This window comes from Chrysochloris asiatica, unplaced genomic scaffold (assembly GCF_000296735.1).
Source record: "Chrysochloris asiatica unplaced genomic scaffold, ChrAsi1.0 scaffold00056, whole genome shotgun sequence".
NCBI lineage: Eukaryota > Metazoa > Chordata > Mammalia > Afrosoricida > Chrysochloridae > Chrysochloris > Chrysochloris asiatica.
Genome location: NW_006408574.1, coordinates 4,467,028 through 4,479,253, shown reverse-complemented (window position 1 = coordinate 4,479,253; position 12,226 = coordinate 4,467,028). Strand labels below are relative to the sequence as shown.

Genomic DNA, 12,226 nt, shown 5'->3' with positions numbered 1-12,226 from the left:
AAGGACTGGAGAGTAACATAATATACCCATAGATGGAAATCAAACTGTTGCCATCCAGTTGATTCCAATAAGACTCGGCTTGGCATGGTTTCACCAGGCCTTTCTTCCACAACCTTTCTGTTCCCAGCCCAACTGGAGCCGTTTGTGCCTCGACGGCCTCAGGAATATGGTGTGTTGAGCGACCAGTGAGGGGGACTGCCCTTCCCCATTCTCCTTTCACAGGTGTGAGCGCCCAGAGAGGGTGTCCCCATAGCAGGTCACTACCAACCATGGCCATGGTTTCTCTCAAAGACCGAGGGATCACTGCTGGAGTTCCTAGAGAGACACTGACCACCTAGGGGACCTGCTCGCTCTTGGGAATGGCCTGCTGGGGACATTGGTCAGGGAGCTGCTGTGGGTGTTTGCAGGTTTGCTGGGAAACCATGAACTTTGCTTTTGTTTCCATTGCTGAGTCTCCCCAATAAGCAGATTTGGGGGTCAACTGGGCAGCAAAGCCCAGGATATCAGCAGACACAGACACTGGGGTGGCCTGTCCACATATCTGACTGCCCAGATGACCTCCCTGGCACCAGACACCCGCTTATTCTGAGCCAGTGGTATGGCCCAGTCTGGTCCAGATATGGGAGGAAGGGGCTGAGCCCTCTGCTGCCCCCAAGCCTGTGTCCTGAATCCACTGTGACTGTTTCTGGTGAGACAGAGGAGGGAAAAGAGAGGATGGAGAAACCCCATTCTGGGACCAGGCACAGCTCTCCGCCTCTCCCCATCTACCTCCCACCTGCCATGGGCTCTGGTGGGGCCCAGGAAGGTCAGAACCATAGCCAAGACAGGTTTAGCACAAATGATGGACCACTCCCAGTAGAATTCAGGGTGCCCAGAGGACTGGAGGAGGCATAGGAGCCAGACCCATAGATCCAGAGCAAAGGCTCCAAGACCCCCCACTTTGCTTCCAGCCTCCTGTGCTCCATGTGGCTTCTCTGCATCCAAGTCTGTGCTGTGTCCTCCTCCTCCATCTTCCCTCTGAGCAACTGGTTCTTGAGGGAAGGCCCTGGAGAGAAACTGAACATTGAAGCAATGAAAAAAATGCCACAGCGGTCGGATCCAATCAGACTCACAGCGGCTCTGTGACAGAGGACACTGCTTCACAGGGTTCCTAAGGCTGTCACCTTACTGAAGCCCATGGCCTCGTCTTTCTCCCACAGAGCAGCTGGTGGGTTTGAACCAGGGACCTTTTATTTTGCAGCCAACTACTTAATCACTTGACCAGTAGGGCTAAATCAGGACAGGCAAGGCCATGAACCTCAGGCCCAGGGGAGGTCATCCCGGTGGAACGGTGGTATGGTTGGCTAAGAAGGCGCTGGCCCCAGCTCTCAAGCTGAGAGCACTGTTACTGCCCCATTCTATAGGCAAGGAAGCTGAGGCACAGAGAGGTCTGAAAAGAGGGATTTAAATGCAAGAGTCCAGAGGACTGGGGTCACATGTTCACAATGCAGCAGGTAGTGCGTGTTGTTTCATTTGGAGGCCAAATCGGGGTGTCTATGTCTGCAGATGTTTGGACTCCTACTCCCTCAAGTGTTTATCCCCTACATCCCAGCACCCCCACAGGAAAGGGCTGGGAGAGGATTCTGGGGTCCTGCTTGGAAGGAGCCCAGTCAACAAGGCCTGAGGAAGAGAGTCTAGGGTGGGTGGCTGCCTAGTGAGTCCCCAAAGATGGGGTTCTCAGGAAGCAAAGCCACTGGAACAGAGGTCCCCGATGGGGTTAGGCTCCTAGAAGGAGGGTGGGGAGGGGGACAAGAGGGCCCACCTGCTTTTGGGTCAGTCAAAGGTTTGCAAGGTTTCTGGGTTGAAGACCCTTACCTTGCCCAGCAGACAGGGAAGCTGACCTGGTGGGGGGTATGGCTCGAAGTGCCAGTGACTAGGCCATGGGTACAGAGACCTGCCTGACTCTTTGGGGCTGGGCCTTTCCCAATGACCAGCCTTTGCAGTGAGCACAGTGAGGCCTGGCAGGCCTGGCCCTTCTGGATGTCCCTGCACTGGTTGAGGCATCGTGGGTCAAACAGCGTTCTCAACATTTCCTAGGTCTGGAGTCCTGGGGGAGAAACCTGGCAGTGTATCAGACTTGGAGGGTGAGGATGTGGGAGGCTGGCCCAAAGGGGTCACACACCTGCAGGGACACACACAGCCGAGAGGGTGGCCACCCTGAGGTCTGTCCCCCCAGGTGGTTGGTGGAGGACCTTGGTTATTCTGGAGCTAAGAGAAGATATGAGGCTGGGCCGGGTGGGTGTTTGTGTTGGCTGGCTGCAGGGTCCCCATGACTTGGTTGGACATAGAGGCCAGCATGCAGGCACCTGGGGACCCCGCCGGGGGGTGCAGACACCTGGAAACTCTGTGGTGGGAATTTTGGGGTTGAGGGCCCCGGGGTTCTCAGAGTGGGTGTGTCTGTGAGCTTGTGTGTCTATGTGCCAGTGTCCGGTCCCATCCTATGTGCATTTCAGCACACCAGCCCCAGGGGGCAGTGTCGGCCTGGGTTCGAGTCTTTACCCCCACAGCTGGCTGGGTGACCCTGAACATTCCAGCTGACTCAAGCAGAAAGGACTGGCAAAGGATTCCTGGGTCCTGCCTGGAAGGGGCTCAGCCGACAGAGAATACATTAAGCAAGAGTGAAGGGGGTCTTACCTGGAAGGTCCCTGGCGGGCCATTCAACAGTCTCTGGTCCTCTATTTACCCATCTGTAAACTGGGGATCTTAAAGATGCTGACCTTGTAGCTGTGGACCATGGGAGAAGGGCTCACTGTATTACCGCTATGTTCCTTTAGATCACTGCTCAAATGTAGCAACGGTTGTGAGGTCGGCACAGGACCAGGCAGTGTTTCCTTCTGTTCTGCAGATGGTCGCAATGAGTCAGTACCGACGCGATGGCACCTAACAACAACAACAACAATCAGTGGTTAGACACAGTGCAGAACTCTCCGAAGATGGCAGGAGGGAGGCGGAGGTTGGGTCCTGGGACGTCTACATTGTAGAGGCAGAGGGATGGACGAAATGGCTCAGGCGGCCTTTAAGAGGTGTGCCCTGGCTTCTAACCCCCACCATCAGGAGGTGCCTATTTCCCAGGGTGTGTGTGTGTGTGTGGGGGGGGGGCGGCTGTCTGTCTGCAGCCGTGCACACTCTGTGCTGGGCTCTGACTCAGCAGGAAGAGGGCCGGGAGCTTCAGCCCTGCTCTGCTTGCCCAGCTGTGCCAACATCTGAAGAGTCTGCCTGAGCCTTATCCCAGGCTGGGGTTTTCCAGTGGGCTATGGGCACTCCTGCCGGACCCCCTCAGCCCCTCCATTTGCTTGGGGGTTCTGTAGGGCCTCGGAGACTGGGCTCCCTCTGGACCTTGGTCTCTCAATCTGTAAAATGGAGCCATCAGATTGGACACTCCCCACGATCTCTGAGGCTGGGCCCACTCTGCAGGGAAAAGTTGGATAGGCCACCACCCACCTCCCCTGCAACGCCAGTCGCCCTGTCTGTCTGCCCTGACATGTGGCCCCGAGGCCTGGCCCCGTGAAGGCTGGCCGCCCTGCTTGAGGTTCAGGCCTCGGCAGCCAGCAGGCAGCTGGGCCGGCCTGGCCGGACTCCAGAGGCGCAGAGCGGGTTAAAGTGTGCGCCAGGCCCTGCGGGCGGGCGGGCGGGCGGGCTGGCGGGTGGGGGAGCGCCGTGGGAAGTGTGAGTTCCTCCCTGTCTGCCTGACAGTTATAAAGGCGGCCCCGGCTGGCCGCCGCCACTGGGCTGCGCGCCCCTCCCAGGGAACCCCGCTCTGGGAGGCTCTTTGAAGTGGGAGACGGGGAGGAGGAGGGGAGGAGGACAGGAGCCAGCCCAGGACTGCGCCTCACACACCACCCCAGCACCTGGCGCTCTGGTCCTTTCTCCGGAGAACCTGCTGACCTCAGCCAGGTAGGCTGTCTCGCCCATCCCTGCCTCACCCGGCAGCCCTCCTGCACAGGCACCAGGTGCAGCCAGCACCCACTCCACAGCACAGAGAGGGGCCAGGCCCTGGAGGCATCCAGTACCCCTGGGGAACCCGCTATGTAACAGGAGGAGGACTGTGGGGAGGGGTCCCCAGCTCGGGCCGCCTCTCGGGCAGGTTGGCCCAGGAGGATGGCTCCCGCATGAGCTAGCCTGGAGGAAAGCCAGCAGTGTCTGGGAGTCTTAATGAGGACCATGTGTGAGATCATCTCCACACCTGTCTTCAGTCTTGGGCAGGGCTGCCTGGGCCCTGGGTTGCGGTACATGCTGGTGGAGACCTGTGGGGGTAGGGTGCTAGGTGGGGATCTTAAGGCTCCTCATTCCAGGATGGATGAGTGTCTGGCAGGCAGAAACATTTGTGGGGTTCTGAGAGTTTGCAGGTGCTTAGCTGAGTGGGGTTGGTGAGTCCGGTTATGTGTGTGGGGTGGTGCCGGAATACTTTCCCACCGTTCTGCCCTGAAATCAGCTGATGCCAGAGGAGGGTCCCTGCGTTTTCTCTTCTCATTGCCTGCTGTGTGGCCTTGGATGAGTTGGCTCTCCTCTCTGAGCTGGATGCTCTGATACCCTTTCTGTAATGTGATAGCTGGTGACTTGCAGGAGAGGAGACAAGCCCCAGATAGCAGACACGAGGCTCTCTCTTCCCTCCTAAGGGCAGGGGTCCTCACTGGGGAAGCAGAGGTGAGCATGGACCCAGGATGCTAGTGGTGTTCCAGGCCAGAGGTACCGATGTATGGGGGACTCCCTTCTGCTGCTCCCCATACCAGCAGAATGGGGGGCGGGCTGTAGACATGTGGCTTCACCTCTGCTGGTGACCACGGGCAGGCTGGGAAACTGAGGCCAGGGAGGGGCTGAGCTAGGCTGAGACCACCCATACTCACTGAGTCCTCCAGAGCTCAGGTGGCCGCCAAGGGCATCGTTCCATTCAAGGTCTTGGCAGTTCTATTTGTCAAGGCGATGGGAGCCAGTCATGTCATCTCTTTCTCTCCTCAGGCAGCCTCTCCCCAGGCCTGGGCTTGAGCAACTCAGCTGTCCAGGGTCTTAGCATTCAGAGGTTACCACATGTCCTGAGGTTTAGGATAGCAAACACTTAGCACACAAACCATCTTGCCATGTCCCAAACCATGGCAGGCATCGCCAATCACACCCATAGAGCTCTTTCTTGCTGAGACCTCCAGCAGGGCTCTCATGCAGCCATTACCAATCGATTCCAGATAACCTGAGGCCTGGGGATTGGAAGGACTCCAAAGACTTTTCCTCATTGTGAACCCTGGTCACAGGAAGAGGTGCTGAGGCCTGGCCTGGTGGTGACAGTAACTTTGCTTCCTAGGATGGATGGCAGACAGAGGTGGTGTGCACATCAGGCCTGGGCTCTGCTGGCTGTGACACTTGTAACTGGGGGAGTAGCACCCACTGGGGCCATGGTGAGTGGGGTTTTGTTACCAAGTTGTCCCCCAATGCTGTGGTCACCCCCCAGTGGACTGGCTCTGGCAGGGCTGTGTGGCAGGACTGAACATCCTCCCAGAGCTTTACAGAACCACCCGACTGGTCCCTAAACTGGGGCATTAGCTGTTTTGAGCCCCTGGTGAAGGGTGGAGGTGGGTGGGCCATGTGCTGGGGCCCCCACATTGCCCCAGTTGCCAGGGAGAGAAAGCGATCCGATTAGGTGTTGTTTGGTGCCACGCCAAGCTGCCAGCACATTCTGGGTCCTAAGAACCAGAGAAGCCACGATCCACCTAGCCTGGGAGTTCCACCTGGTATCTGATCCCAGGCTGCCAAGGGGATTGGTGATGCCCACGGGCATGGGACAGGCAGACCTCAGAACCTCTTCTAATGCTCCCCAGGACAACAGTCCGACGTCTAACAGCCTGGAGGGAGGCATGGCCACCACAGCCTACTGGTGGGGAGAGTGGACCAAGTGGACGGCGTGTTCCCGCAGCTGCGGGGGTGGGGTGATGTCTCAGGAGCGTCACTGCCTGCAGCAGAGGTGTGAGGCCAGCATGGGGCTCATGGGGACTGCATGGGGACCAGGGACAGCATGAGACATGGTAGACTCTCGGCTAGGCAACGTTTCAGGCTGAGGGCAGTTAAGTAATGCTGTCTTTCCACGAGGCCCTGGGGGCGTTCATTACACTCCTGGGCACTGAGAGTTCACATACAGGGGGGCTAACCTGCAGGGTGAGGAGCCCCCAGAGTCAGACAGACCTAGGTTCAAGTCTTGCATCTGCCACTATCTAGCTGTGTGGCCTTGGGCAAGTTACTTAACATCTCTGAGCCTTGGTTCTTCCTTTGGAGAATGGAGGCCATGCTGGGGCCCTTCTCATCTTTCTGGGAGTCTACACCTAAGCACAGGTCCAGGATGGGGTAGATCTTGTTAGTCAGATGTAAGATTGGGATTGTTCTTATTCATGGGTGCAGCGGCCCCTATGCTTGTGCTGGGGCAGAGAGGTAGATCTGATATCCCCCTCTAAAGCACTGGTTTCAATGTGTGTGGGGGGGAGGGGGTGGGGCAGGGAAGGAACGAGAATCAGAGAAAGTTCTGGAACCTAGTGTCCTTGGATCAAGAGGCTCTGCCTGGAGCAGGGTGGGAGGTCTGCAACCTGGCTGCTCAGGGTCCATGTCTTCCTTCCAGGAGGAAGTCTGTTGTGGGAGCCAGCAATCGGACCTGCACGGGCACACCCAAGCGCTTCCAGCTGTGCAGAGCACAGGTGAGGCCCACCGAGGGCAGTGGACGGATATGCTGGACCTCTGTCCTGGGCCTGCTCCCCGTCCACCCCCTCCCTGCCCCCGAGACCAAGGGAGCAGGTTGATAGTCTAGTTACAGGGAGAAGGCTGAGAGGTCCCTGATCACCTATGAGAATTAGATCCTTACCGCTGCTTGTCTCCCATATGCTCTCCACCAAGCACAGGGACTGTGCTGGGAACAAGACAGACTTGTTTGTCCTGGTGGAGAGGTTGAAGACTCTGGCTGCAGCAGCTCCTGTCTCCTGAGTCTTGCATGGGTTGCTTGCTGGGAGAGGAGCCAGAGTCTTGGGCTCTCTGCTGCGCTGTGTAAGACAGTCTGTCTGACTGTGTTTCGGGCTCTTCGGACTGCTTGGGCATCTTCTGTTCTAGGATTCCTCAGTCTCATGGCTCCTCAGTTCACCCACAGAGGGGCTGAGGGAGCCTTCAATGAGGCGATGAGAAGTTAGTCACTCTGAACCCCAACACCTGTCTGGGGGCTGTCTGGGCAGGAGGGCACACACGCAGGTTGGTGGCCACGGGCCTGTGCTAGTACCATTGGCTGGCTCTCTTTGGGACCGCATGACTGGGGCCCGAGAGGACCGACATGAGTGTTGGTGGCTGCTTGGCCCAAGCTCACACCACTGAGCCTTCTGTGAGGAAAGTTCCCCTTCTGTAAAGCTCACCTTCCGCCCCCACGTGATTCCATAAAAGTGTGTGGGCGTCCACTGCGTGACACATGAAGAGTCGGTGTGGAGGGACAGTCATGGTCCTCTGCTGGTCTCCTCCCTTTCCCAAGAGAGTGAGGCATGAGGGCGGAGACCACCTGTGGGCTGGACTCCCGGTGTGGAGCCCTTGCTCAGTTACTTCCTGCCTGGTCCGGGCAACATGCCTTTGTTGGCCCTGTCCCTGAGCACCGCCCGCCCCCCCACCGCCCCGTGTCTCCTTGGTTCCCAGGAGTGTCCGCCGGATGGGAGGAGCTTCCGAGAGGAGCAGTGCATCTCTTTCAACTCCCATGTGTACAACGGGCGGACGTATCAGTGGAAACCCCTGTACCCAGGTACCTGCAGCCCCCACACCCTGGGGAGAGGACAACCGGCCATGGTGGCAGACAGCAATAGCTGTGTCCAGTGGATGAGAGAGGCTGGGAGGACTGAGACACAGAGGGGGAGTGCCTTATTGAAGTCACAGGGTGGTAGCTTCAGACCCAGGACTGGACCTCCTCGGGGCTGTCCTGCCAAGGTCCCTGCCGGCGTGGCATCTTCGGTCAGTGTCCAACTCTACATGGCCATACCTCATGGACAAGGCTCAGGGACATCCCCATAGGAGTCCCGACAGGGATGGCCACCTAATCGGCGGGAGCTGGGTTGTATAGTGTGGTCATCCTTTTCATCCCCCTACCCCATTCTCTCTCTCCTTCCCCCACCCCCACCCCCCATTTATCCTTTTCTCTCTCCTTCCTTCTCTCTCCTTTCCTCCCTATGGGGGGGGGGCAGGGGGCGGTAAGAGGATTTAGAAAAATCTTGTGAGTTGGCCTCCCCAAACCAAGGGGCAGATCCTGAGGGCCTCCAGGGTCAGCAGCCCAGGATTGAGTTGTCTCAGTTCACCTGTAGGGAGATGTCCCATAAGGGTCACAATTTACCTAGGGAGACACCTAGGGAGATACCTCGCTCTACAAGGGTCTCAGTTCACCTGTGGGGAGATTTCTCTCTCCATAAGGGTCTCAATTCATCATTAAGGGTCTCAGAAGCTGTCCCCTACCCAAATACACAGGGAGGCAGGACCTGGGTTGGGGCCAGCTCACTTGTGCCTGGTCTGTTTCTGCCATTGAGACACTGGGCCAGTCCCTCCCACCCCCACCCTCCACCCCCATGCTCCCAGCCTCATTTTCCCCGTTAGGAGTACTGTCCTCCATCTCCCCAGCACTGAGCCCCTTTCTCGGCCCTGGACGACTCCACCCCCTCTCCAGCACTCAGTTTCTCCGTATGTGTGCCCACATGGGAGGGGAGACCTCTTCCCCACCCCCCACTGAGCCCCTGTGACCCCCGGAAGACTCTTTACTCTCCAGGACTCAGTTTCCCCGTCTGTGTGCCCACGTGGGAGGGGAGCCGTCTCCCAGCTCCCCTGCACTGAGCCCCTCTCTGGTCCGCAGACGACTATGTACACATCTCCAGCAAGCCCTGTGATCTACACTGCACCACGGCCGATGGTCAGCGGCAGCTTATGGTGCCGGCCCGCGACGGCACGTCCTGCAAGCTCGCCGACCTGCGAGGGGTTTGCGTGTCTGGAAAATGTGAGGTTGTTAAACGTTGTAGCAAACGTTCTGATGCTCTTCTCGAGCACCCCCTACCCGCCCACCGGGCAGGGTCGGCCCCTCGCCTCCCAGCGGCCCTCTCTCTTTCCTCTGCAGCCCATCGGCTGTGACGGGGTGCTCTTCTCCACACACACGCTGGACAAGTGCGGGGTCTGCCAGGGTGACGGGAGCAGCTGCACCCACGTGACCGGCAACTACCGCAAGGGAAACGCCCACCTCGGTAAGCGCCCCCACCCCTCTCCCTTAGCCAATTCAGCCCGCTGTCCCTCCCCTCTGGGGCTGCTGAGTGGTCAGGTGTTCTTCAAGGCCCCTTTACATTGCCTGGTGCAGAATTGAATGAGTGCCTGTCGAGTTAAACTGGACCATTACACCCTCTAAGGAGCCCTGATGTGGTTAAGCACTCAGCTGCTAACTGAAAGTTTGGTGATTCAAACCTATCCACTAGTTCTGCAGAAGAAAGACCTGGCAATCAGAGTCCATAAAGACTGAAAACCCAAACCTGTTGCTGTCCAATTGTTTATGATTCACGGCAAGTCCATGTGATGTCCTCTGTATGGAAGCAGACTGCCGCAGCTTCCTCTCACAGAGCGGCTGCTTGGCAGTTTCATGCTTAACCCGCTCACTACCGGGGTCTCTAGGAGACCGTTCTGTAACACATAGGGTGGGCATGAGTGGGAATTGACAGAACTGTGGTTGATTACACCTTTTAGCTCTGGTGTTAGATGTTGGCCTACCAACCTCCGAGTTGGCAGTTCAAACCCCTCAGCTGCTCTATGGGAGAAAGAGGAGGCTGTCTGCTCCTGTAAAGATCCAGTTTCAGAAACCATATATGGGGACACTCTAAGTATAACTCGACTTTATGACAATGGGCTTGGCTTGAGATCCACTGAGCAGATGGGGAAACTGAGTTCAGAGTGGGATTGCCGGCTCAAGGTTCCTCAGTGTGGTTACTTCGGGTCACCTGTCAGGACTGTCTGAGTCCTGGAGGTTGAGAAAACAGGTTCCTCACAACCCCTGCCCCAGATGAGGGATAATTGTGCTGATCCTGTTGACCGGAGGAGGTCCCAGGGACACGTGGAGAAATGGGGTGACTTGTTTACATTGGTGGAAACAATGACTTTGCTTGTAGTATTTAAATGTGGGCTTCTATAGAAGGAGTACTGGTGGTACTGTAGGGTAAGCACGGGGCTGCTAACTACAAGGTCAGCAGTTCAAACCCACCAGGTTTCTAAGTCAAGATTTACAGCCTTGGATACCCTACGCAGGGCTGCTATGAGTCAGGATGAACTCGACGGCACTTAACACTAAGAGTTATATATCATTTAATTTTTAGTGGTGGTTATTTAACAGCCAAGGAACCTTGGTAGTATAGTGCATTACACATCGGGCTATTAACTGCGAGGTCAGAAGTTCAAACCTACCAGCTGCTCTTCAGGAGACAGAGGAGGGCTTTCTGATTAAGCAAAGATTTACAGCCTCAGAAACCTTATACCAGGCCGCTATGAGTCAAAACCGACTCAACAGCACACAACCACCACCCTTTAGCCATCAGCTCACAAGACTCATGAGTGGTTAGTAGTTGGTTCTCGTAGGCAAGCACAGGCGTGTCTACTCCATAACACTAGGCTCTAGAGGTCGTGTCTGTGTGGAGGAAATGCTACAGGTTTGCGTTTCTGCAAAAACTTTCATAAGCCTTAATGGCACCAAGCAAAGCCGTAATTACCATTAATTAATCACATGGAAAAATGTTCTGCATATTTCCAGACCCAAAAAGTAACCTATCAAATCATGCCAAGTACCACAGAACGCCTAACACCACACTAACCAAGAGTGCTGACAGACGCAGTTCAAAGCCATGGCTGAGATGCTGAGTGTAGTTCCCAGGGAAAGAGCTTGGGGGCACTGCCTTTCTTAATGGCTTGCGGCAAAACTAACGGCAAACATGAGTTTCACTTTTTGCCTTTTTTTCTGTAAAAATGGAAATCCTCTTGGGACTTCTTTCGGTTAGTGAAAACAGAAACAAGTATCGATCTTTTGTAAAAAGCAAAATGACGCAAAGTGGGCTTTTGAGAAGCGGATGATACCTGTACCTACTGCCAAACTGCTGCCCGAGTCTGTTCAGGGACATCAGTAATTTGAAGGTCACCATGCTGGCAATGTTTCTGCCAAAATAAAAATAGAGTAAAAGAGAAAATTTCAAAGAACAGCTCTAGAAGACAAAGTTGAATATTGTAACAAAATGTGCAAAGACCTAAAGTTAGAAAATCAAAAGGGAAGAACACACTCAGCATTTCTCAAACTGAGGGAAGAAACAATTCAAGCCTTGGCTTACAATATTGAAGGATTCTATTGGCAAAATACTGAACGATGCAGAAAGCATCAAAAGAAGATGAAAGGAATACACAGAGTCATTGTACCAAAAAGAAATGGTTGATGTTCAACCATTTCAAGAGGTAGCATATGGCCAAGAACCAGAGATACTGAAAGAAGAAGTCCAAGGTACCAATGTACCTTTGGCATTGGCAAAGAACAAAACACACCAGGAACTGATGGAATACAAATTGATGTCTTTCAACAAACAGATGAGGCATTGGAGGTACTCACTCATCTATGCCAAGAAATTTGGAAGCCAACTATCTGGCAAACGGATGGGAAAAGATCTGTAGTTGAGCCAATTCCAGACAGGTGATCCAAGAGAATGTAGAAGTCATTGGACAATATCATTAATATCGCATGCAAGTAAAATTTTGCTAAAGATAATACAAAAATGGCTGCAAAGGTACATTGACAGAGAACTTTCAGAGGTTCAAGCCTGATTCAGATGAGGGATATCGATGCTGATATCAGGTGGATCTTGAGTGAAAGCAGAGAACACCAGAAGGATGTTTACCTGTACTTTATTGACTATGCAAAGGCTTTTGATTATGTGGATCATGACAAGCTATGGAGCACATTGCAGAGAATGAGTATTCTGGAACATTTAATTGTGCTCATGAGGAACCTATACAAAGACCAAGAAGCAGTTGTTTAAACAGAACGAGGGAACACTGAATGGTTTAAAATTAGGAAAGGTATGCACCAGGGTTGTATTCTTTCACCATACTTATTCAATGTGTATGCTGATACAACCTTGATCACTGAAAGTGAAGAGGACTTGAAACATTTACTTATGAAGATTAAAGAGCACAG

General features: G+C 54.8%; 1 protein-coding gene across 1 annotated transcript in view; it reads left to right on the top strand.

The window, feature by feature from the left end:
* The first annotated feature begins 5,306 nt into the window (after positions 1–5,306).
* Positions 5,307–12,226, top strand: part of ADAMTSL2 (ADAMTS-like 2) — a 40,599-nt gene continuing 33,679 nt past the window's right edge. The window contains exons 1-6 of the mRNA XM_006863715.1: positions 5,307–5,426; positions 5,847–5,989; positions 6,635–6,710; positions 7,681–7,783; positions 8,876–9,021; positions 9,134–9,257. Of these exons, the coding sequence (XP_006863777.1) occupies positions 5,334–5,426; positions 5,847–5,989; positions 6,635–6,710; positions 7,681–7,783; positions 8,876–9,021; positions 9,134–9,257 (685 nt within the window). The 5' untranslated portion in view covers positions 5,307–5,333. The remainder of the gene's footprint in view (positions 5,427–5,846; positions 5,990–6,634; positions 6,711–7,680; positions 7,784–8,875; positions 9,022–9,133; positions 9,258–12,226) is intronic.